The sequence below is a fragment of the Puma concolor genome, chromosome A1 (genome assembly GCF_028749965.1).
Source record: "Puma concolor isolate L17-30 chromosome A1, mPumCon1.1.hap2, whole genome shotgun sequence".
NCBI lineage: Eukaryota > Metazoa > Chordata > Mammalia > Carnivora > Felidae > Puma > Puma concolor.
This window is the reverse complement of record NC_141667.1, coordinates 238,147,948-238,174,646: the sequence shown is the minus strand read 5'-3', so window position 1 is coordinate 238,174,646 and position 26,699 is coordinate 238,147,948. Positions and strand designations below refer to the sequence as shown.

Genomic DNA, 26,699 nt, shown 5'->3' with positions numbered 1-26,699 from the left:
GGCGGCATTAACTACGTCCACAGTGTTGTGCTGCCCCCCCCCCCCCCCCACCATCTGCTTCCCTAACCCTTCGTCAGTCCGGACAGAAACCCTGGCAACTAAGCGGTACCTCCCTGTTGGCCTCCCGTGTCCACCCCTTGTGAGGTCTGCTCTGCTTTCTGACTCTGTCAACTTGCCTGTGGTGGGCGTTTCATACAAGAGGAATTGTATCAATATATGGCCTCTGGTGCCTGGTTTATTTCACTTAGCATAATGTTTTCACGGTTTGTTCACGTGGTAGCATGTACCAAGTTTTCACTCCCTTTTTAAGGCTGGGTGACATTCCATTTTATGTATACACCACAGTTGTGTTACCCAATCATCAGTTGATAGGTGACGGGGTTGTTTCCGCCTTGTGGCCATTGGTGTGAACACTGGCGTGGAAGGATCTATTTGAGTCCCCGTTTTCTATCCTTTTGAGTATATACTTAGGAGTAAAAGTGCTGGTTGTATGGTATTTCTGTTTGCCACATTGTAAACAGAATGGTAAACAGAACAGGTATTTCTGTTTGCCACATTGTATCCTCCAGTGGCCATATCACTGATGTTCCCACCAGCAATGTGCACATCTTTACCAACACTTATTTTCTGTATCATCATCATCCTGGTAGGTGTGAGGGGGTATCTCATTGTGGTCTTTATTTGCATTTGCCTAATGATTAATGATGTTGAGTATTTTTTTCTTGGGCCCTTTGGCCGTCCATATACCTTCTTCGGAGAAGTGATGTTTAAGTACTTTGTCCATTTTGGATTGCTTGCCTTTTTGTAGGGTTGGAGAAGTTCTTTATATACTCTGAACACTGAACACTTCCCAGATATGTGGTTTGCAAATATTTTCTCACACTTTGTGGCTTGTCATTCATGTCCTTGATGGTGTCCTTTGAAGCACAAAACTTTTTTAATTTGATAAAGCCCAACCTATCTTTTTTCTTTCATTGCCTGTGCGTTTGGTGTATATTTAAGGAATCATTGCCAAACCCAAGGTCATGGACATTTTCCCTTATGTTTTCTTCTAAGAATTTATAGCTTTCAACTTTCAGATTTAGGTCTTGGATTCATTTTTTTAGTTGGTCTTTTAATACGATGAGATACATAAGAACTTCATCCTTTGGCATGTGGATATCCAGTTTTTCCAGCAACATTTGTTGAAGACACTGTTCTTTCCCGCATTGAATGGTCTCGATACCCTTGTTAAAAATCAGTTGACTTGTATGGGCTTATTTCTGGACTCTTAACTCATTTCCCATTGGTCTGTATGTCTATCCTTATGTCAGTACCATACTTTTCTGAATACTACAGCATTTATAGTAAGTTTGGAATTTGGGAAGTGTGAATCCTTCAATTCCTTTTTTCAAGATTGTTTTGGTTACTTAGGGTTCCTTGAAGTTCTATATGAATTTTAGGATTTGTTTTCATTCCTGCAAAGAAAAAAAAAGCCATTGGGATTTTGATAGAGATTGCATTGAATCATGCTTATCACTTTGTTACTTTCTAGTGAGTTTTTAAATTTAAATCTGAACTAATCTTCAGGCCCGGGGCACCTGTCAGTTAAGCGTCCGACTTCAGCTCAGGTCATGATCTTGCAGTTCGTGAGTTCGAGCTCCATGTCAGGCTCTGTGCTGACAGCTCAGAGCCTGGAGCCTGCTTAGGATTGTGTGTCCCTTTCTCTCTGCCCCTCCCCCACTCGTTCTCTCTCTCTCTCTCTCTCTCTCTCTCTCTCTCTCCCTCTCTGTCTCCCCCCCCTCCCTCCCTCTCTCTCTCTCTCTCTCCCTCTCTCTCTCAAAAATAAAGTAAAACATTAAAAAATAATAATGACAAAATAAAGTAAGCTCTATGCCCAGTGTGGGGCTTGGACTAATGAGTGGCCTTGAGATCAGAGTCACATGCTTTATTGACGGAACCAGCTAGGCGCCTTGCGCGTGTCACTGTGGGTGGTATTGTCGTTTGAGCAACACTAAGTATTTCATACATGAAGACGGGATGTCTTTCCATTTGTTTTGCTCTCCTGTAACTTCTTTCAGCGGCGTTTTGCGATTTCCAGTGTACAAGTTTACACCTCCTTGGTGAAATTTATTCTTAAGTATTTTAATCTTTTTGATGATACTACAAATGGAATTATTTTCTTAATTTTGGGGATTGTCTCTTGCTAGTGTATAGAAATACAGCTGATTTTTATGTGTTGATTCGTCTCTAAAACTTGACTGAATTTGTTTATTAATTTGTCCTATCTTTTTGTGGAATCTTCTGGGGTTTCTACGTAGAAGACCAAGTTGTCTGTGAACAGAGGAAATTTTGCTTCTTCCTTTCCACTTAGGGTGTCTTTTGTTTCTTTTCCTTGCTTAGCTACTTTGGCAAGGACTTCTGGCACGAGGTTGAATAGAAGTGGTTAAAGCAAGCATTCTTGTCTTCTTCCTGTTTTGGGGGGAAAAGCATTCAGTTTTTTATCATTGAATATGATGTCAGCTATGGGTTTCTCACATATGACCTTTATCGTGTTGAGGAAGTTCCTTTGTCTTCCTAATTCATTCAGTATTTAAAAATTTTTTTTTCTTAAATATTCCCTTACTTGTTTTTGAGAGAGAGTGCACGTGCACAAGGGGAGGGGCAGAGAGAGAGGGAGGAGAGAGAGAATCCCAAGCAGGTTCCACACTGTCCACACAGAGCAGGACACGGAGCTCGATCCACAAACCATGAGATCATGACTTGAACTGAAATCAAGATTCAGACGCTCAACAGACTGAGCCACCCAGGGGCCCCCTTTTTCAGTACTCTTATCATGAAAGGGTGTTGGATTTCGTGAAGTGTTTTTGCAGCATAATTGAGATGATCAGTGTTGTTTTTTTTTTCTCCCTTTCATTTCGTTATTAAGTATTTCACTGACTGATGTTTATTAATCATCACTGCCTTTCTGGGATAAATCCCACCTGGTCATGGTGTGTGATCCTTTGACGTGCTGCTGAATTTGATTTGCTGTGATTTTGTCGAGGGTTTTTGTGTCTATAAAGGATCTTGATCTGTGTTTTTCTTTCTTTGTAGTGCCCTTATCTAGCTTTGCTATCAGGGTAATGCTGAACTCATAGAAAGTTTGGAAGTAGTCTCTCTTTTTCTTTTTGGAATGGTTTGAGAAGGTCTGATGTGAATTCTTCTATTTACTTATTTATTTATTTATTTATTTATTTATTTATTTATTTATTTATTTTTTGTGAATTCTTCTTTAAATGCTTGGTAGAGGGGCACCTGGATGGCTCGGTTGGTTAAACTCTTGGTTTCCAGTCAGGTCATGATCTCAAGGTTGTGAGATCAAGCCCCACATCGGGCTCTGCACTGAGTATGAAGTCTGCTTGGGATTCTCTCTCTCCCTCTCCCTGTCCCCCTTCCTCTCTTGTGCATGCAGTCTCTCGCTCTCAAAAGAAAAAAATCATAAATACATACAGGCATACTTGGTAGAATTCACCAGTGCAGCCATCCAGTCTTGGGCTTTTGTTTTTGGGGAGGTTTTTGATTTCTGAGTCCATTTCCTTACTTCTGATAGGTCTCTTCTGATTTTCTATTCCTTCTGTTTCGGCTTTGTTGGTTTGTATGTTTCTAAGAATTGTGCTTTTCATCTGGTTTATTTAATGTGTTGCTGTACAGCTATTCACGGGATTGTCTTAGACTCCTTTTCATTTCTGTAAAGTCCGTAGCTGTGTCCTCCCTTTCAATTCTGATTTTAATCACTTAAATCCTTTCCATTTTTTTTTTTTTTGGTCCATCTGACGTTTTTGTCAATTTTGTTGATCTTTTCAAAGAATCAACTGTTGGTCTTATTGATTCCCTGTATTGTTTTCTATTCTCCGTTTCATTTATCTCTGCTCTGATCCTTAGTAGTTCCTTCCACCTGCTTTTGATTTAATTTGCTCTTCTTCTAATGTCTTAAAAGCTGAAAGTTAAGTTATTGACTTTAGATCTTCTTTTTCTTTTTTTTTTAATTTTTTTTAAATGTTTTTATTTATTTTTGAGACAGAGAGAGAGGAGCAGGGGAGGGGCAGAGAGAGGGGGAAACACAGAATCTGAAGCGGGCTCCAGGCTCTGAGCTGTCAGCACACAGCCTGACATGGGGCTCGAACTCACAGACTGTGAGATCATGACCTGAGCCGAAGTCAGGCGCTTAACCGACTGAGCCACCCAGGTGCCCCACATGATTTCAACTTTTAAAATTTATTGAAACTAGTTTTGTGACCTCACAAATGTTCTGTCCTGGGTAATACTCCATATACACTCGAGAAGAGTATATATTCTGCTGTTGTTGACTATATCCTGTTATTCTTGGAATAGAATCCAAACTCCTCCCTACGTGAACTAACCCCGACCAGTGTCTCTACTCTCCGTCATCGTCATCCTCCACTGTCCTCTTCGTTCTTGCTCAGGAAATACTTTTATTTCCCGAGTCATTCATCGGCTTAATGCTTTAGTGTAATAATAACGTGTCTTTTGATAGCATGTAAAACAATGCATCTTTGTGAAAAGTTTTAAAATATATGGGAAAAGCTGATACGTGAATCTTCATGGCAGCATTATTCACAGTAGCCAAAAGGTAGAGACAACCCCAATGTCCGTTATCTGATGAAAGGATAAGCAAAAGCTGTATGTCCATACCGTGGAATGTTACTCAAGTGTGAAAGGAATGGAGTTCTTATAATAATACAAAACGGTTGAACCTTGAAAACATGACGCTAAGTGAGAGAAGCCAGACACAAAAGGCCACATAATATTGCATGATTCCATCCATATGAAATATCCAGACTAGGAAAATTCATCGAGACAGAAAGCAGATTAGCGCTTGCCAGGAAGTCGAGAGAAAGGAGAATGGGGATTGAGTACTCAGTGGGTATGGGCTTTCCTTCTGAGGCGATGAAAACGTTCTGGAATTAGTTGTGACAGTTGCACAATGTTGTGAATATATTCGATGTCACTAGTGGTAAATGTTACGTATATTTTACCACAATAAAAAAAATCAGTCCAGTTTAAGTATACATACCTAGAAACACATAGAAAAAGCTCATTTTGGACTAATATTCCCATCAGTTACTGCAAAACAAACCACATAGTTCTAAAACCCAAGTCTAAAATGAAAAAAATAAATAAATATGATGACGTCTCACTCTTTTACATTTATCCAGTGTCAGAATGCTTGGTATAAAGTGGATTAAAAAAATCCAACTGTTTTCGTTTAGTGGCCGACTCTTGTGGTATATCTGGAATTCATATGTGAGTGTTAACAACGATAATTTTGTTTAGCCAGTTTAGATTAACAATATAAAGCTTGCACTCCAAAACTGTGTCCTTGCCTCAGTTAACGTTGCAAAGAGCTCTTTGTTAATACATTTTTTTTTTAATTAAGAACATTTCCAGAAACAGATTCACTGGGCTTTAATCTCGTTAAACCTTCATTTGGTGTGGGATTTTTATTGGTGATGACAGGAGAGCACAGAAAGCAATGAACTGAACTGTTTCCTTGGAACTAGAATGACCTGTCTGTCATAGGGCAGAAAACCTGATGTGTTATTTGCATGTGCTAAACCCTCTGATGGAAACACAAGGTACTAGTGAAATCTCGAAAATGGAACTTAGAAAGCATAATTCGTTTACAACTTGCTCTTCCCTACTATACCTATTTGCTACTCATCTAAGTATATCATAAAGACCTTAAAAATAAAGTTTAAAAAATAATGCTTAAAAAGGTCATAAGTTATTTTTCCCTGCAGTAAAATGCAACAATAGCCTCTTTAATCTTGGGGATAAGACAGTTTGAATTTTTTTTTATGTTTATTGAGAGAGAGAGAGAGCGAACATGAGTGGGAGAGAGTCAGAGAGAGGGAGACACAGAATTGGAAGCAGGCTCCAGGCTCTGAGCTGTCAGCACAGAGCCTGACATGGGGCCTGAATTCACGAACCACAAGACCATGACCTGAGCCAAAGTCAGATGCTTAACTGAGCCCCGCCCAGGTGCCCCAAGACAGTTTGAATTTGTGAAGCTAGATCTGTGTTTTGGATTAGGTCAAGTTATATTGTGTATGTTAGTTAGCCAATTAACTAGAATTTACTCGTCTGTACAAAATTTGAGCCAAGAATCTTTCACACGGTAATATATTTTTTGCTCTAAATGGTTGGGGAAAGCATAGCATAATTTACCAAAAAAAAAAAAAAAAAAAAAAAAAAAAAGCGAGCGAGCATAAATTTGAGTGTCAGATAAACCAGTCTCAAATCTAGATCCAACCACCCAATATTTGCTTGAAGTGAAAAAGCATACATATATTTATAGCGATGTATAGCCTTCTTCATCAACAAACCCTCACTGCAGAGGATTATTATGACATTTCGAACGTGAGTAAGTAAGGGGCCGGCCCGCTCTAGGCGTTTGCCTGCAGACACGATGTTTGGCCTGTAGTGTTGATAAGCCGGGTAACTGTCTCTAGAAAATAATCACAGGTTCCTGTCATCAACAGTTCTGTAGATTCGTGTGTCATTTTCTCCACGCTTCTGCATAGTGTGAGGGGGCGGGGCCCCGAAAAAGTGTAAGCTGAGTACGTTTGATTTGGTAAAATGATGGGAGTGCCTAATTGTTCCCTTTATCCGGTTCAGCTCGGAATCAGTTTCCAAAGTCGGCACCAAGGCGGCTTTCGCTGGAAGCTGAGGTGGTTGGCCTCCCGAAGGTCCTTCCCTTTGCTAGCTTCTTTGGTAATTCACTACAAATTAGTCATCACTATATATGTACGAGTGACTTCAGATTACACTTGGCGTATAATAACTAAAATAAGACCCCTCTGTGACCGGTGCTTGGAGCGCTAATTAAAACTGCCTGGGGAAGGTGAAGCTGTCGTCTCCTATTCATTCAGCAATCTTCCAGGTTTGTGTATCGCCAGCCCCGAGCAACCCTTGTGCTTCCACCTGTGGTCACAGTAACGTCACACCCGGTGTCGCCAGCTGCCCGCACCTGCACCGTCACCAGGGGTGGAAGGAGACCCCAAAATACCGCTGCCCGCGTAAGACAGACGTTCCTCTCCCACCTCTGCGGTCGTGCAGCCAGTTCTGGGTGGTGGCACAGGCCCGCCTCGCGGCTGTCATTCAGAGCCCCCAGCGCTTTGCCAGCCTTTGGATAGCTCCTTCATCCGTAGGCTCAAGACTGGGCACGGTCCAGCCGTATCCAGCTTCCAGCCCACAGTGAAGGCGATGTCTGGGGCAAGCTGCTCGTCCCTCCGTCAGAGGTGACGGATCACTTCTGTCCATCGCCCCCTTTCCCTGTTGGCTCTGACTTAGACATGGCATCATCTGGCTGCAAAGGAGGCTGGGAAACGTGGCCTCTTGGTGGGCCCAACGCCGGTGGGTGTGTTTGGGGGTGCAGGATACGTTCTGTTACCCCCGCCAGAGGGGAGAAGGATGATGAATCAAACAAATACATCAAGTGTCAGATGGCAGTAAGTAGTGAGAAGGAAAAGCAAGCAGAGAAGGGGGGTAGGGAACACGGAGCGGGGAGGCACTGCAGTTTGAAAGGGCTTGGTGGGGAAGCCTCGCTAAGCGGGTGATGTTTGCAGAGGGGCAGCCGAAAGAGCGATCCGTGCGGCCCAGGACGAGCCTTGCGGACCGGCAGTGATGGGCGGGAAAGGTCTGTGGGGAGGGAGGGGTGTGGGAGGAAATGAGGGGGTTGGGGCTGTCGGAGGTTGTCAGAGGTCTTGCTCTGGACTCAGTTTTGAGCCTGAGATGCATCTCCGTCCGCGCAGAGATGTCCGGTAAGCTGTTGGATAGATGAATCTAGAGTTCAGGGAAGCTGTGCAGACTGGACGCACAAATGCGGGGGAGGGAAAGACAGCATCCTGCTTCATCTTGTTCTTTAATGTCAAGGCCACGGTCCTTCGCGTAGGAAGAAACCGGCCAGGCCGCAGATCGGTCACGGGACTTTCGTGATAGCGAACGTGTCCGAGGGTGCGCAGAAGCTAGCACCGCACTCACCCGGCCCGAGAGACACTCTCAGTGAGCCCTCGGCCTCCCTGCTGGTGGATCCTGGTGTCTGTGTGACCAGCCACCGACTCTTCCCTGGGAGGAAGCCGAGATTCAGAGAGGGGGCGTGTCTTGTCCATGGCCAGCGCGGAGAGCCGTGAGAGCCGGAATGGGGAGACCAGTTTCCCTGCTCCCAAGCCAGCCCTCCCTGAACAGAGCCCTTTGTCAGGAACGTACTCGGGGAAGAAGGATCTTCTGTTCAGCAGGTTTTAAACAGACCACTAGGAAGCTGGGGTGGTTAAGCAGGTAGGGACATCTGCACGGAAGAAGCACGGAAATGCACACGAGACCTCACGGAGCACGCACACGAGCCTGATGCTTCCGACCCTTCCTGGGTTCAGTTCCCCTCCTCCCCGCCTCAGTGATGCCCAGGCGACGCCCTGCGTGCCCACCTGCAAGACCCACACTGAGGCCGAGGGGCCCTGAAATATTCTCTCGGGGGAAGACACGTCCGTGCGGAACTGGCTTCATGCACACCTGGACGGTCTGCTGTTCAGAAAGTCCCCCGATCCCCCCGTGGCCCGGCTGGATTCAACCTGCAGGCAAGAGCACATCCATCACGTAGACACGAGCCACGCTGTGCTTCATCTTTCCCTGGGAGAATGTGTTTCTCAGAAGCCACCTGCATCCACAGACCAGTGTGGTCCACCCGAAAGGGTCCCAAGGCCTGGCTCCAGTTCCTGAGCTGTCCCCGCTTTGCTGTAGCACCTTGGGCAAATTACCTGAAGTCTTGGTTTTCTCATCTAGGAGACACAGGTTGTCCGCGCACTTTCCCGGCTCTGCCCAGTTGTCAAGGGAGTGAAATCACCGGGGGTGCATAAGCAGCGTCCAGAGTTCTACAAGCACCCAGAGGTCTGAGAAGCGCATTTCGGGGATGTCGGCAGCCTGCACTTGAGTTCCCGATCTGCAGCTTCTGAGGAGTGTTCCTCTTCTAAGACTTTTCCATGAGTAGTCAGAGTCCGAGAACAGATCTCTCCAATATATGCGTCTCTGCAGCTACATTCTGAGGGCAGAGTATCTCTGCGGTTTGGATGTTTTGCACCTTGGTCGCACTCCAAAGAGGGTAAACGTGGACTTCTCTAGAAACCCTTGCCAGACTTTCTTGGTGACCTCCGTTTTCTTCTATTCAGATTCTCTTTCGGCTTATTTAATGCTTTGTAGGATGTCTTATTCACGGTAGATACTCAGCGCCTGTTAGTTGAGCTGCACGCCTACGGAAATGTAGATATGAAATTCCAGTTACCTAACAGTAGAGCAAAATTTCGGCTAAGAAAACAGCTCTCACTCTGAAGTAAATTGCCAGAAGGTAGTGCTAAGACGATAGTGGAATTTAATAGCTTAATTAGGGTAAGAGATGCCTTTGTATTCCAGAAGAGTTAAAACTTTCCAGAGACTGTGGACATTCCTGTTCCCAACTCTTCAGAATCCTAATAAGGCATGGGTGAAAGTCCTCACCGGCATTCAGTACGCTTGGTCAACTGTGGACGGGAATGTAGTCAAGGCACGCGGGTGGAAAGAATCTTTTCATCTCAGTATCATTGTGGCAATCACAGGTCAGCAAAGCGAAACTTTCAGTTGGTAGCAGATAAAGCCTTTCCTGAGAATTTCTCAGCAATATCTCAATTAACCGGGACTTAATGTAAGAGAAACCACTTTCTATAACTGGTACCAAACGCCCCCCTCTCTTTCTCCCCTCAAAAAGAATGATAAGGAAACAGACTTTTACCAGAAACTTATGTGAATGAGTTTCTGGGCTGCTGCTGCTGCTTCTTTTTTTTTTTTCATTTACTTTATTTTGAGAGAGAGAGGGAGAGAGAATGCAACTAGGGAAGGGGCAGACATGGAGGGAGAACGAGAATCCCAGGTGCGGAGCCCCACATGGGGCTCAAACTCACCAACGGTGAGATCATGACCTGAGCTGAACTCAAGAGTCAGACACTTAACTGACTGAGCCACCCAGGCGCCCCTGGGGTTGTTCTTAAATCAAACGCTGTGCGGCCCAGTCTCCCACAACGTCCACATTTACGTCTGCTTTGCTGTATGTGATGATGGAACTGAGAAGGATGAGCCCATGTCCTACAAAATGGCTTGTTTGCTGTAACCGTTGTCATAAACTTGGACATAAAAACAAAAATCCAAAATGTGGTTTCCAGAGCCCTGCTTCCCATGGAGACCTCTCTGAGGGGGTGTTGGAGTTAGCAGGATACCTTTTCTTACGTCGATGTCAAACACTGAGAGGCAAAACTACTGTATTTTTCTTGTTCATCTCCAGATGCTACTGCCAGGGAAATGTTAGCGAGGGGGCTTACTGAGTTATTATGGCAATTCGGTGTCACTGAAATTACAGTATTAATACCCTACTGTGGAAAGATATGTATTCATAGGACCTTTATGATTAGCTTGGGGAAAATAGATCCTGAGTCACCAACCACCAAACTCAAAATAAAATCCCCACCGGGGGCATTTTAGCATGTTTATAAGTTGGAAACAGTTGCTGTCAGATGAAGGCAAATGAGGTGAGTAACATATTTTAAAGGAGGTTAAGCAAGAACTTACAGGTTCTGGTAGGGACTCCACTGGAACCTGAAGTCTTAGTAGGGTTTTCCCGAATATCCAATACTGTATGAATCAATGCGCTTAACTCGGCAGTTACTACATAGTTAGGAACTTTGAGATCTTCAGCTCCAATCATGTGCCGTGTTTCATCCCGACAACAGCTCTTGCTAAAGCCCCGCGTCGTGTGGAGCTGCGTTATGTGATGAAGAGGCTAAGCGAGAGGACCTGATCCCGCTCTGAAGTCAAGCCCCTTTCGCACAAACACGAGCGAGGTGGCAGTTTCCCACCACTTCACCGTTTGGGCCAAATCTCCCAGGTCCCTTCCCCTGCAGGCCACCTACCCTGTCCCTTGCGTAGGATACGAATTCCTGTTCAGTTATCGATTGGTCAGGGTGGTTTGTCCAGCGGTTCCTGTGTTTGTACACCCTCTTGTGCACCTGTCCACCCGCAGAGGCTGTTTCAGATTCAGATTCCATCTCTGTCGGGTCAGGGATGTACTTTGCTGTGGGATAAACTTCAGTACCTGCTATTTGGTTATTATAGGGTGTCTGTATGGCTGTAAGTGGTAACTATTTGTAGGAATATTCAACATGTTTATGAGCAAACATCCTTTAAAATGTCTGATTGGACTATGATTCCTAATCATCCAAACCCAAGCCATATAGCTTAGGTGCCTTCCACCGGGCAATAAGAAACTTTTATCAGGGTGGCCCCAGAGTCACTGAGCCTAGAAATACCAAGATTCAGTGTTCTCAGATGATCACCCTGCTATCATGTTTTTATGATTCAACATTACAAACCTAGAAGTTTCTGTTTCTACCCTCAAGTGTCGCACGGTGGAAAACAATCTTATGGGGGAAGGCAGATGTGTAACCAGGGACCAGAAGAAAGGTACCAGCTGGGGCGCCTGGGTGGCCCAGTCGGTTGAGCATCCAACTTTGGCTCAGGTCATGATCTCACCGTTCGTGAGCTCAAGCCCCGCATGGGGCTCGCTGCTACCAGGGAGGAGCCTGCTTCGGATCTTCTGTCCACCATCTCCCCTCTCTGCCCCTCCCCTGCTCACGCTTGCTCTCCCTCTCTCTCTCTCGCTCTCTCTCAAAAATAAACATTAAAAAAAGAAAGAAAGAAAGACAGTTACCAGCTGATGAGTTGGCTTGCCTTTAGGGGCCATGCCGCACAAATACAGACGCCAACCCTTAACGTCTAGAGTGTTGATGTCCAGACAATAGCCATTAGCTGTAGGTGGCTATGGAGCACCCGAAATGTGCTTAGTGCAAACGGAGATGGGCATATCAACGTGAAGGCACACTGGGCTTTGACATTGTTGTACAAAATACACAGCGTAAAAGACGCCACTAATAATTTTTATATCGAATACGTGAATACATATATTTTAAGGTATGTTGGGTTAGGTAAAATAGATTAATTGTACTTTTTTTTTTAGTTTATTTATTTATTTAATGAGAGACGAGAGAGAGCACAGGGAAGGGCAGAGAGAGAGGGAGAGAGAACATCGCAAGCAGGCTCCGTGCTGACAGTACGCTCCATTGCCGTGGGGCTTGATCTCACCGACTGTGAGATCATGACCTGAGCCGGAACCAAGAGTCGGACGCTCGACTGACTGAGCCACCCAGGCGCCCCTGTTTTTCTTTTCTTTTTTTTTTTTAACAGGGCATCTAGACAACTTAAACGAACATGAGGGGCACGTGTTACGTTTCCCTCAGGCAGCAGTGGTCTGGAGTAACCCTCAGCCTCAGGGGGATTCCAAGGAGCTGAGAGCATCCGAAGGGACAGAATGAGGGCCCACCTCACTCAGGGGTCAGGTGCCCAGAGGAGGAGAAAACGTAATTGCCCCTCTGTGTAGGTTTCAGGCTCTCTCAGATTCTTGTCCGGTTAATTCAGTTACGGAGCGGCTGCACTACATGAGATGTTTGTTCATCCCCGTACCCTAAAACTGTGAGTGCTGATTATTATCATCATTAATAATGATAGCAGTCGAGAGCTAATGATTCTAGAGCACTGCGTACAGGACGTGCTCTACACGCTTTTCCTGATAATGCATTTTGTCCTCTCAATAGGGGGGACGGTTACTAGCAACCCCTCCAGAGAGCAGAGGCGTGCATGAGACTCCAACAGATTGAGTAATTGGCTCAAGGTTGCACATCCAGAGGTTAACCCAAGCAGTGAGATTCCAGCCCTTAACCATGGCGCAGTCCCACCCTCTAAAGCAGAATCTCAGGGCGCCTGGGTGGCCCAGTCAGTTAAGCATCAAGTCTTGATTTCGGCTCAGGTCAAGATCTGGCGGTTTGTGAGATCGAGCCCATGTCGGGCTCTGCACGACAACGCCAGGCTTCCTTGGGATTCTCTCTCTCTCCCTCTCTCTGTGTCCCTCCCCTCCTCATGCACTCTCTCTCAAAATAAATAAACATACAAAATAAAATCTCTTTATTGACACTTTCGTACCACATTACAGTGCTGCCCAACCATAGTATAATAACAGGAATTGTGTTTTTTTCCTGCAAAATTTAGATGTTCAGTAATTTAACAGCCAGGCATGAAAAATATTTACTGTCTCAGAAGTCGGGGGCTATTATTAGGTTGTGAACATTCTAGCTCCTTGTTTTTCCCTGAAGTTGCCCCAAAAAGCACGCCTTAATTCAGGCCGTTTGAAAATCTAGGTCGTCCAGTTCCAATTAAATAACAATCGTGACACACCTACTATGTGCCAAATTCTGCATCAACTACTGGGAGACACAGAAAGATGAAGAATTCCAGCTGCCCAACAGCTCTGGCCCAGCGGGCCTAGAGGCACATTCAGACAACACGATGCATTGAAGGTTGTGTGTCCAGAGTGCTGTGGGAAGGCTACCGGGAGGAGGTGTAGTTTTAAAGAAGTCTCCCAGGAGGTGGGAACGCTCGAACCATCTGGAAATCCCTCCCCCTGTGTTCTGGGCTCTTACTTACCTTGCACGGAGGCCGTTATTAAAGGCAACCACCATGTCGGGTGGAAACGTCAGAGTCTCCTGGGTTGTCGAGAGCCTGCTGATCCCCTTCCTGTGGTTTCCAGGTACCAGCAAGGTCAACCTCGTGAAGATCCCGTCCACGGCCTCCAGCCCGCGGGACACAGCCCTGGCGGCCGTGATCTGCAGCGCCCTGGCCACCGTCCTGCTGGCCCTGCTCGTCCTCTGTGTCATCTATTGTAAGAGGCAGTTCATGGAGAAGAAACCCAGCTGTGAGTGTTGAGCTCTGTCTGTTCCTTAGCATCTGGGTGAAGTGTGTTTATCGTCGTGGTCACTCGAGCCTCCCTGAGGGCCTTGACCAAGACAAGGGTCGAGAGCTGTGAAAGGGACAGAGCACACGTGGAAACGGGCTCACAGCCACCCGGTCCCCCAGGGGCACCGCTGTAGAAGGACATTGGAAAGGCGACTGTGTCCCGTGCCTCCAGGCAAAAATGGAAGTCGGTCTTCGTTCTGGCAACAGAAGTACTCTATGGCGTGAGCTTTGACAAATTGCTTCATATTTGTGTCTCCGTGTGAGGAGAAGTATTTTTAGATGGGAACGCTAGCCACCTTTTTCTTCAGAAAGACAAGGGCCAGAATGGTGCATGTCTGCATATGGTGTTCATGGGCTCCTTTACGGAGGAAATGGTCCCCACTGACCGAATTCTCGCCCCCTGTAGGGTCTCTGAGAGCACAGGACATTCAGTACAACGGTTCTGAACTGTCATGTTTTGACAGACCTCAGCTCAACGGATCTGCTCCCAGACCGTGTTGTAAGTGTCACCGGGACTCGGCCCAGACCTGCGGTAAGTGCAGTGGGGTAAGGGGCCGTCAGGGGAACCCCAGGGACGCCGACCCTGCAAGGAATTGTCCCCGTTTGTCCCACAGCTGAGGAGCTCTGCTTCGTTTTCTAATTACAGCTAGTCTTAAGTTATTCTCTGTCTCCCGATGGTTTTGGTGTTTTGAGCCTTCTACATATTAAAAAGAAGAGAAGCAGCTTATTAAAATTCTAGAATTATTCAGCAACTTTGAAAAGCAAATTTGCCTTTATTGTTTTGGGTCAATAGAGTTAAAATAATGTCAACCTTCTATTAATCCTTTTTTCAAAACGTTTATTTATTTTTGAGAGAGCGCAAGCCAGGGAGGGGCCGAGAGAGATAGGGGGCGAGGGGATCCTTGGCAGGCTCTGCGCCGACAGGCTGTCAGCACAGAGCCCGAGGTGGGGCTGGAACTCACGAACTGCAAGATCGTGACCTAAGCCGAAGCCAGACATTTAACTGACCGAGCCACCCAGGAGCCACTGATAGGGTCCTTTTGTAGAGTAGGAGTGTGTATCCTGTCTTGTCTGGTGGATTCAAGCCGAGCTTGGAGGTATCCATGAATGTCTTTCAGGATTTCTTAAAGAACAGCAGGGAGGGAGACAGACGGCAGGGTTTCCCGCAGACCTCAATGGCCTTGGAGCCACTCCTTAAGCTGAGCGTTTCCCACTTAGACCGGGTTAGGGTTAGGGTTAGGGTTACCTGATTTTAATCTGGCACAGGTCCTTAATCTTTCTTTGTGTCATGACATCATTCTTTTTGATGGGCACAGGCCAGTATTTGTCTGCTGTTTCCAGACGACTGGATTCCCAAGTACCGCAGAGGCGATGCTGTGTCCTTCTCCGTGCCCCATATCAGGAGCCACAGCTTGTGCAGCCGCCCCATTCCCGGTCAGGTTCATTTAGGTCCCTTCGTTAAGGTGGCATCGGCCAGGTTTTTGCTGCTGTAAAATTCTTGTTGTTCTCTGTGTAATTGACAAATACCTTCTGGGAGACTCTCTGACACCATATAAATATCCCATTACCCTCCAAACTTTTACCCCGGAGTTTAGCATCCCCCGATGGTTCTTACCTGCATCAGTAATTACCATGATGCTGGTTTCATAATTCCATCATTCTCTCCACATTTATTAGCTGGTTTCCTATGGTAAGAAAGAAATTCTTCTTCCCCATTTATTTACACGAATTAGCATGGACTCCTGGACCCTCTTCCGCGGCTAATGCTCCTTTGCTACCGTTACTTACCTTGGCGCTCACAATTTCCTAGCCTAGGCCAGTGGAAGTCCCTTCAGGGTGGCTCATGTGTCATCTTGACACGTCCTGATTATTCTCTTGGCGCTTTCTTAATTTCTGGCACAAAGTTCCAGGCTTATCTCGCACGTTCACTGCTTGAGCCCTAGGAAAAGCCATTTCTAAAAGGAATGGCAGTACCTTTTACTTTTAAATAATTTTGAAACGTCTCACGGTGAGCATGACACAGACCTGCTGAGCTGATTGGCAGTGGGTCCGGGCGAGTTCCCTGTGCTCAGAGGAGCATATGCGCAGATAGAGGTCTAGGCAAAGGTGTGCAGGTATCTGTCCTACTGCGTGCTGGTTTGCAATTGCGTGTCAATACTTAACATTCGTCTTAAAAAAGGAAAACATTAACTTCACAATATTTTTTCCTTTTTATAAAAGAAGTCACTTCTCATGAAAACTTTGGATACACACAAAAACGTATAGGTGTATATATGTAAACACATAATTTCTTCACATCTTTTTCTGTGTGTGTGTTTTTTTATATGCTTTAGTATGTTTGTGGTTCTATAAAAATCAGAATTATATTTGTATGTAAATAGAAGTCTAGAAGGCTGTTCACCAAATGTTGACAGTGTTCATGTCCAGTTTATAGGAGGGGGTAATCTCTATTTGTAAATTTCTTATCTAATCCCACTCTTCTTAGTCTTTTTTTTTCCTGTGGGGCACCTGGGTAACTCATTCGGTTGAACGTCCAACTCGATTTCGGCTCAGGTCATGATCTCACGGTTCGTGAGTTTGAGCCCCACATCGGGCTCTGTGCTGACAGCTCGGAGCCTGGAGCCTGCTTCAGATTCCGTGTCTCCCTCTCTCTCTGCCCCTCCCTTGCTCATGCTCTGTCAGTCTCTCAAAAATAAACAAACATTAAAAAGGATTCCTCTCTCTCTCCCCGCCCCCCGACCAATCTCCCCTACTCATACTCTCTCTCTTCTGCCTAATTTTTTTCTTCAGTAAACTCATATTATCTTTGTAACCAAAAATGTAACCTGCCTCAGTGAACAAAATGGCTTGTAAAGCTGTGTACATACATCTAGTTATTCCTTATGTTACATTCTCACCAGTAAAAAAATAATTGTGTGTGTGTGTGTGTGATGTGGATGTGTGTGGGGTGTGTGTGTAGATGTGTGATGTGTGTGGTGTGTGTGTGTGTGTGTGTGTGTCTGTGTGTGAGAGGGCTGGAACATCTCTGTGCCCCTGTCCTGTACCGCCAGGCCACTCAACAGAAACGTGCTATTTCTACCGTCACGCGAGTCTCATTTTCTTGTGGTAAAACGTATGTACCATAAAATGGCTGATTTTATCCTAGGGCCCAAGACCTGTATGTTCTACTGGGGCTAAACTGCAATGAAATAATATAAATATGGGTAATACAAGACGAAAAAAAAATATATATATATATAACATAAAATGTATCAGTCTAACATCAACTGTTCAGTTCGGTGGCATTAAGGACACTCCCACCGCTGTGCCACCCCCACCGCCACCCACCTCCAGAACCCCTTCCCAGACTGAAACTCTGTCCCCATTAAACAACAGCGCCCCACCCCCGGCCCCAGGCACCCCCCATGCCACTTCCGGGCTCTCTGGCTTTGGCTGCCCCTCCAGGTACTTCACAGAAGTGCTTGCTCATTTTTGTAAGGTAACAAAAGAGGGAGAGAATGAAACCTCGCATTTCCTTTCTCCAAAAAAAGTCACCCAAGGGGGGAAATGGCTGGATTTCCCACAGCAACGTCGAACTGGTATTAAAGAGAAAGTTGTCAGAAGAACACCTCGTGTCTCACGCCTCCGCTGACTTTCCCAGGGCCGGTTCACTTGATTCCGTCCCTGTGCTGTGACGAGGCCTGCAGCATCGACCGGGTGACTCTGGGCTGTAGAGTGCATTCCAAGACCACTCTTCAGGAGAGGTAACTCGGTATTTTTAATCCGCGTGATTCTATATCCCCTTGTGCAAATATGCGCTCTACTAATTTGCCAGTTTTCCCGCGAAACTATGAGAGATCATTTAAAGCAGGTTATTCGTGACATTCTGGACATCAGAGAGGGACAAATCTTTGGCAACAGATAAGTAAGTCTCTCAAGGCTACTGATGCCCAGTGCCGTGTCCTTCACACGTTATGCTCCATTCATTTCATTTTTTTCTCCTGTCCGTGATCTGTGACACTTCTGTCATCCGTAAGTAACAGTTAGCATGTCATTTACCCCTAGAATTTTAGAATAGCCATCAAGAAACTCAGTTAAGCCCAGGAAACCATATTTTAGACATCGGGTTAAGAATAACGATCTTGATTACCAGTAGGTATGAAACTTCAGCGTTATAAAGTAAGTTCATTGAAGCAAGTTTATGGCAAAGGAAACACTAGAAGTCTGACGTCATCGGTTGCCGTTCCATCCAGAAAACTTAAAAGCAGAGACGGCGTATTGCCCAGTAGTGGTGTTTTTTCCTCCCTACAGAGTTACAGACCTTTTGAATGTGTGTTCAGACACGCAGGTCCGGTGGGGGAGACCATGCCCACTTTCTTCGGGTCCCTTTCAAGGTCCACCTGTGGCGAGTTTTCAGATGCCTGGCCTCTGATGCGGAACCCCGTCTGTGGTGACGACATCTCTTTTTGTGACTCTGATCCTGAACTCACTGGAGAAGACGTTCATCCTCTCGGTCCGGAAAACCACTGCTCATTCTCCTCGGATTCAGACAGTCGTCAGGATTCGGTTGGTGGAGCTCTTCCAATTCAAGCCCCTCCTGAAAACTTGACAGATGCCGCTGATTTCTCTAGACCTCACAGCTCACTGACGGAATCAGTGCTAACTCAGGCTACACTGCCTGCTAGAAGCCAGCTGCATCAGGAGAGCGGCGACATGATCGGCCTGACCGCTCAGACGTCCCTCCAGGTAAGGCAGTGGCTGGTGTCAGTAAGGACGTGGCATCGACTCGTGCCAGGCCCGAGGGATGGGATTCCTCTCACCGTAGAATGTGGGGGGACCCGATGAGAAGGTTTTTCCATCTTCTGGAACTTCTTGTTCTAGTCTGTTTGGAGAATGTGTTTTAAATTGAATTTCAGGAGTCTTTTCTTGGTTTAACTAACAGCTACCCTATAAGGCCATACTGAGCAGCTGTGTTCTCTTACTCTTCATAAATCCAGCTACTTAGCACGGCACCCCCTAGCTCCATTCCTGGCTGAGAGAGAGGAGTCCGTCTCGGAACGTCTTGTAAACCACCCCTCACCTTTATTTTCCCTGTGATGCTTTACTCCCAATACTGAAATGCACTTCATTCACCGTCGGGTTGATGGGAACTTGGATCTCTCAAAGTTTCTCTCGTTCACTGTTGTGTTCGAGATTGCTCTGCTTTGATCGGTTTCGTTGGAAATTGCCGGTTGTGATCTGGGTCCAAATACTGCCTACGAACCTTCTAGAACCAAGGGTTTAAAATCAGGGTTGCGGGGAGGTGGTGACTGCAGGGAGATGGGCCTTTCAGGCCTGCTGCAAGGCTGGAGGCAGAGAAGCATCACAGATCCCCGGGCACCACCTCTGCTCTCCCCTTCGGCGAGGATGTCGCCTTTCCTTTGATTTGAGGTCTGCAAACATTTCCCTAACGTGAAAGCACATACACTGTTGGAATAGTCTTCCGGAGAAATGATGCCCGCCTTCAAAAAAAAAGGGCAGAATCACAGCACCAGCAAGGCTCCCAGGCCCCACAAGGCCCCGCCTGCACACGCAGCCTGTGGGAAAAATGCTCTGGCGCGTGGGTGCACTCTCAATGCGTGCCTCTGTTTCCACAAGGGGATGTGTCCTTGTCTAATTACGTTAGACACAGCCTGAAGTCAAAGTGTGAATAGAGATGTGTTCAAGAACAGCACGTAGGTTATATGTTGATCTAAATCTGCGATACTTTTTTTTTTTCTGAACTACCAAGAAAATTCTATAGAGAATTTACAGGGAATTCTACGCAGGAAACACTTGTTGGCTTTGGAGAAAAACAAGGTGGTTTCTCTCCAAATAAAGGAAATACAGAAGAGATAAGGGAAGAAAAAGCAAACCAATTAGGCATTTAAAATGTAAAATACATACCTCTGTAGCTGAGGAAGGTGTTTACTGACCTTGTTCTTTTGAGCTGTCCCATCATTTTTATGACTTCCGTGATAATAATAAGAAAAGACTTAAGAGTTAGCCAAGTTGCATAGGTCCCAAGAATGGACCCCATGGCTCACAAACCTTCGGGGCTGAGCACACCCAGCTGCCCGAAGGAGGCAACAGGTCCCGAGAGCAGGTGACAGAGGCAGAGAACAGCTTGGAGAAAGAGACCCCACCCCTTTAGCAACTAACCCCAACTTCCCAGTCGGATGCCCTTTCCAAGTACTCTAAAATAAAAGTCTTGGGATTTTTAAAATATTAAAATTACAAGATGTCCAAGTTTCTTGTGTATCAGGTCAATTGGTTTTGATCATGAACTTGCTTGTGTGACCTTCACAAATGTCTGCTACCTTTCCCCACATATCTGTTGCCAGGGGCGAGATGGAGTAGCTGGAATTGCGCTCCCGGTGACTACCGCGGGTTTTCCAGAGCATTGCCAGCCAATAAAAGTACTGCTCAGCTTATTGTGTAGCTCACGCCCAATTTTGTGATGTAAATTCGAAGACTAAGGAGTGAAGCATCTTGATGCCGAGTGGTGTCAGAACCAAAGCATTCTCTACCTTTTTTCTGATTATATTGTCGGTGAGGTGGGGGGATGCTGGTAAGCATTATTATTACAGCTACGTGAATGTAAAATGGGTTAGTGTAGAAGACTGGTGTAGATAATGGCACTGACTTCTTTTCAAAGACCATTGTCAAGGTAATGGTGATCTACATAAAGATACTTTCAACCCAAATTATTATGAAAAGAAAGTTATAATTATGTATAAAATGAATGGGAAAATGTTACATTCCGTTCAGGTTGCACAACGTAATTTAGTGATGACAGGTTTTTATTAGCTTTCCAAGATGTATCCCCTCACTGGATAATTTGGTAAATATAAGCGAGACATTCTGAACTCAAGAAAGGAATTGTTAAAACGTGAATCATTTCAGTTTTCTCCCTATAACCAAAACCAACAACAATATTTTGAGCCCATTTAAGAGATCATCTTTTCCAGGTTCTGGAAAGCACTTTATGTTTGGTTGCACTTACTGAACGTGTGATGCTTAGTGAGTGAACCTTAATCTTCAAAAGCAACCAGGAGGGAGACACAACTGCGCATCTTTGGGAGATTAAGTCTCTTAGTTTCAAGGGTCGACCAAGAATTTAGCTCAACTAGTTCTGTTTTTGTTCAATCCATTAGATTCCAGAAGGCAATTCGGATTTCCTCTTACCAGGCTGATTCTCCAAGGTAGGGAACATACTTACTTCACATAAAGAATTTTCGTTCAGCAGCTTGGTATTATGAACCAGAGGACTTCCGGTTCCTTGAGTTTGTGTTTAGTCAGCTTGACTGAACACCTTGAGCCCATGGGCTCATTCGTAATCCAGCAAAGCGCGGCATTCCTGTTTGGAAAACGCGTAAGGACAGCCGTAGCCATTATAGCCTCCCCCCTTTTAGTGATTTATTTCTATATCTTTTCAATGGAACTTGAAATTCTTATCTAGGAATTCACTCATATTTTCAGTTTTTTAGCCTCAGTTCTCCCCTTTGCTTCAGCTTGAGATGTAATTGACACTTAACATTGTGGAAGTTAAGACCTGCGACGTGACCATTGGATACACGTCTATACCACAGAATGCACAGTGGCACTTTTGTCTTTGCTTGGTGTGAGGCTCAGATTGCTAAGGCATGATGCATTTGTTTCCAAAAACTGTACTTTTACACAGTAGCTTTCTTGTGGCTGGTTTAAGACCACCCAGAATCTGATGATGATAGTTACGGTGCAGGATAAAGTAAATAGGTGTGAGAACCTTCTTGAGTCTGAATGACTCAATTCTAATCAAATTTTCCCAAACACACCTCCCCAGAAGAGGAACAGACTAAGATATTTGGGACATCAGTTGCTAGGATACTTGGGAGCATGAGGCCAGGCTGTTTACCTACAGGAAAAGCTTTTTTGGGGGTGATGTTTTTAGCCATCATTGGAAATGTCAACATAAAATAATAGGAGTGGTTAAAAAAAAAAAAAAAAGATATGACCTACGATCTGGCTGCTCAATCTTTTAAACTTTTTTTTTTCCGTATTGGCAAAATGACTAACATTTGTCTCCCACAATAGTGTTAATGTGGTTCTTACTGTCATATTAACTGATAGATATATTTGATGAAACGATCTCATATTATTAAGAGTTCTTTCAGAAGTTTCTATATGTAGGTACTGTCCTTCAACTCAGGGGAAAAAATGTTCTCCTGTAAACGTACCCGATAGGTCACCAATGCCAAAATAGTGGTAAATAAGTGAATGAAAGGTTACAGCATAAAAGGAAGGTTTTATCCACTGCAGTAAAGTGCAGTTGGCCAATCCCTCCAGAAGTCAGGTCGCTGCCCTTCTGTGATAAGGGACAGATCTAAGGGTGCCACTTTGCTGAGGATCTCTAGAGGAATCCTTTCTAAACCATCTCTAAACTTTCTCCAGTGGTTTAGCAGAAGTTTTAAATGCAAAGAATAAGAATGTCACTATTCACTAATCATCTTTGTTCTTTTAAAGAAGGGACTAACAGATCCTAACATCTTTACCTACAAATGCTTTACAAGAACACAACACAGAAACAAACTTTAAATATTTGAATGGGGTTGGAAATCAGCCAAAGAATCACGTGTTAATACATGTTGTTGGCTGTGGGTCACATGATCGCCTCTGCAGTGTTGTTTGCAAATGCTGAGGGGCTGTGAGTTGTTATAAAATCTTTACTGTATTCTCAGAATACGTGGATACCCGGATATTCAGACACCATGAATGAGCTGCTTGTCTATATGTTGTTAAGTTCATGTGTACTCCTAGTTAAAAGTCACGTACAATAATTTTGAATGATTCCAGTTTAGCAGCTTTTGTTCGTGAGGTTGTTTTTCAAGCTCTCCTTCTGTTGCTGTTTTGGGAAGCTTAAAGGACTTGCTTCTTTCTGCAGGAGAAGAATACGGATGGAACCCAGCAGGCACTTACTCCTCCGCTTGGGCTTATGGACTGAGCACTGTCTGGACCTTGCATGGCTTCTGGGGGGAAAGAAAATAAATCTGAACCAAACTGATGGCGTTTTAAGCCTTTCAACCAGTTGCTTCTGAGCCAGACCAGCTGTAAGCTGAAACGTCAAGGAATAACAAGCAAAGACTCCAGGCACTCACGATACTTTGCATCTTTCCTGAACAAGAAGCTTCTATGCCACAAGCGAGACTTCAAAGACTGATGGGTTGAGTTTGCAGCCTACGAGATTATGAGCATGTAACAAGAAACAGAAGTGCATTCATGCGTATTTGCATGGCGAATGTGGTCTTACCAGACTGAAGACCCAGGGTGTAAGTTTTCGCTGACGTTTGCTCTCCAGAAATAATTTCATATAGCCGCTGATCCTGTTAAAAGTCAACGTCGGATTGGTTTCCTTAGTTTTTATGGAGAGTGGTTCCAAACTGAGCGCGTGTATCTGAGGAAGCTCACGTTTCCGTCGTCTGATTAGTTTAGGAGGTAAGAACGGACTTGCACGCCACCTGCCTACATCATGGGTCTGTTAGGTGAAGTGAACTGGCCCGACTAGGAATCAGAGGAGAGCAAGTCTTTGCTGGAGTCGACACGAGTAACCTCGGCCACTGGTCTCTGGAGCCCTGCTAGACCCAGTATCGAGAGGGCCCGGGCTGGGAACGTGGTCTTTTCACTGATTACCCGCCTTGCAAACCACTGAGCACATCTATCCTAGAGACCTGTGTGCACTGATTAACATACTTCTGCGGAAATCAGTCGATCGGAAGCATTTGTTACTTCTGTCCCTGTGACTGGGCTCAAAAGATGCAGAAGCTGTCCTTTACACAAAAGTGGTATTTGTAAAGATAATGTTCTTTTTTTTTCCTTCCCATCCTCCTCACCCGCCAGTGTCCTGCCTCTGACAACCACCAGTCTGTTCTCTGCACCTGTGAGTTGGGTTGTGGTTTTGTGTTTGTTTGTTTCGCATCCTGTCTGACACGAAGGGCTTTAGAAACTACATGTCAGGTTCCCCTGCCGCCAAGATGGAACACCGTGCGGGTAGTCCCGTGAGACTGCACTACCTAGTAGAACAAAAAGAAAAAGCACAATTTGTAGACGGCATATAGGTGAACAGTTGGTGATTCCCCTTAGGCAGTCTGGCCAAGTACGACGGTGCTCCCTCCGACCGTGTACGTTTCGTTCCCACCGTGATCTCCTATCTCAGCCACTGAGGCTGGGTGTAAGTGCTTCATTCTGGCACCCCATCCCTCACCTGCTTGGTAGTTACACACCAGAATTCTCTCTACAGCTAAGATAGAAATGAACCCAGTTCAGTCACGAACCAGGGGATGGCTCGTTTGCTGTTACTCTTCGTGCCCTGGGGAGGAATTACCAGAAGAGGATTGATTTGTTTCCTACTTGAACCTGCATGATCAGCTCTGGCCTTTGTCTTTTCACTGATTACCGTTGGCTCTGTCACACTTGCACTTAAAAGAGAAACAGAACAGCATTGCGTTTGAGTGCACTAAAATTCTTCTGTTTCACAACTGCCCCAACCAAAGCAGTGTCTTTTACCTAACGTTTAAACTGCATTAAAAAAAAAAAAAATCTTAGGACATACTTATCTTCTCACTTCTTGAAACTGTGTTTCCACTCTTTGCAGGGTATTTAGGAAAATCTAATGAGTCCTCTTCCTCGTGGCTGGGCTAGGTTATCTAGCTGCAGTTTTAGGTTCAAACGTGTGTGGATTCTCGTGACCTCGGTTCCTTTATCCAAAATAAGAAATTGGAGTCGTCTCAGGGTAACCCATAGCCTTCTGCGTCTATTTAATACCCAGCCATAACTGATTGGCTTTTCCTCTTTTTTTTTTTTTTTTTTTTTGTAGCATGAACCAATGGTTTTTCAACTTTGATTAACTCACCAGCTCTGATGAGAGTTGCTTCAGGAAAGTCATGTACAATATTTAGGATTTGACCACAAGATGTCCATGAAAATGCACACTGGAGTTTCCTTGAGTGGTTTCCCTGTAATTCGCATGTGTGTGCCATTGTTTGCAATCTGATCGTTCTGTTTTGACAGAGGGATGATCAAAGTAGGCCAGGGTTGTGCTCCTTCTGGTGACCTGAATATATTTTCCACATGTAGAAACCCTCCTCGACTTCAAAGACGTATAGTTGCTGGAGAGAAGGCTGGATCGATGGGAATGAGACTGTGGCCCCCAAACCCTGAAACATGACTTTTGATCAGTAGGGAAATACTGAGGGTTAAACGTCAATTTCATCTGATGCTGCATTCGGAAAATCCTGGGTTATTTTATCAAGATGAAGACACTTGACCACCAGTGACTACAGAAACATACAATAATGCTAGGTTCTTCTATACTTTGGGTAAACACTTGAGAGGAAAATCCCGTCTGCGTTTCCCACAGTCGGAATATCCCTCTAGCACCCACATGGATTCCCCACGTGGGTGCTGGGAAATCATCATCGGGTAATGAGACTGGGAGTGAGAATCGGTGTGACGTCTAATGGTGCAGAAACCCACCAACAAGAATGAGACGAGGATTTGGGGAACAACCATGTAAAGGCATGGGTTTTCTCATTTTGTGTATATGGAATATATTTTTCCAGTATAGATTTTTGTACTCTAGATAAAGTGTTCGTGTTGCTATTATCTGGTTAAGCTCTACTGTCTGTGCTAGTTAAAAAAAAAAGAAAAAAAAAAAAAGAAAAAAGAAGAGAGTCTGTCATTGCTTGAAGGTCGCCAGCTTGAATCAATTTAGATTTCATCATTACTATTTTGCATACTGGAATTTACAAATTTGTAAATTTTCATTTTCTTACAAATACTTTTGTAATACCCTTTTTTATATGTGAATAAAATTGTTATCTGGTATTCATTCATACTGACATGTCCAGTAAAAAAAAAAAAAAGTGATGGGAATACAAATTTGTTTTCCCCTCTTGCTCTCCGCGTGGGGGTCTCCCTGAGTTCTGATCCTTCCAGTGTAACGCTCCCTCCCTGGCCCCTCAAAGGTCATGAGGGAGATTTGAAATCCTTCCTGGTGACCTGGTTCTATTTCTCAGGCATGTCAGACTACTGAAGAATGCTCTGAGTTATTTGAGAAGCTTTGGCATCAAGATTTTATTACGATCTCTTCTTTTGCCTCCTTCATTTCCTGACATACATAGGGGAAAAATAAAGGAGAAGTTTTATACTCATTCTTTCCAGAGGTCAGTAGACTGTTTTCCTGCAGAGGAGTGGACTAAACTCCCACAGAGCAACATCGGTCACTGTGAGAGTTTCGTTTTGCCTTCCCAGCTTCTGACCTTCCTTCCCTTCAGTAAAGCTTTTAAAGCTATTATTAGATTTTGAGAGAGGACTTTAAACTTCCTGGAAAAAATTAGGTTATTTGAAAGTGACGCCATATTCTCTCCGCTGGTTAGTCCGTGGTGTTAAACGACACTACAGATTCCCTGAGGGAAGGACATTAGCTGCTGTCCCTCTTCCATACCGCCACCCGCACACCAGCTCCTTGGCTCATGTAGACGTTTCCTGTATCCACGCGTGCTGGTTGAGCTCGTGGGTGCCCTCAACTCTCTGAGAAAAGCAACTCAAAGCTTGTGAGGTTCTAACAGGAGGTCTGAAGGATCTTGTAGCCACACAAACAACTTATTTTCACTGTCATCACTATAATGAAGGTCTCTTTGCAGCTGGCTGGTTGTTGTTCTGACTTTGTCCCATTTTAACTTGAGAAGGTATTGACTGATTTTCTTAAAACGGATTCGGCATAGGCAGCTTAAATTTATCAGTCAGGTTGAAACTAAACAACA

The 26,699-nt window shown here is 44.9% G+C and overlaps 1 protein-coding gene across 7 annotated transcripts in view; it reads left to right on the top strand.

The window, feature by feature from the left end:
• Positions 1–25,761, top strand: part of TNFRSF19 (TNF receptor superfamily member 19) — a 91,993-nt gene extending 66,232 nt beyond the window's left edge. For 4 of the 7 annotated variants that reach the window (XM_086715169.1, XM_086715161.1, XM_086715165.1 and 1 more), the window contains exons 6-10: positions 13,697–13,861; positions 14,309–14,434; positions 17,543–17,645; positions 18,222–18,627; positions 22,823–25,761. In XM_086715169.1, coding sequence (XP_086571295.1) covers positions 13,697–13,861; positions 14,309–14,434; positions 17,543–17,645; positions 18,222–18,627; positions 22,823–22,882 — 860 coding nt within the window. In that variant the 3' untranslated portion in view covers positions 22,883–25,761. Of the gene's footprint in view, positions 1–13,696; positions 13,862–14,308; positions 14,435–17,542; positions 17,646–18,221; positions 18,628–21,056; positions 21,105–22,822 lie in introns of all 7 variants that reach the window. The other 3 variants (XM_086715159.1, XM_086715160.1, XM_086715170.1) reach the window with 3 other exon arrangements.
• Positions 25,762–26,699: the final 938 nt, after the last annotated feature.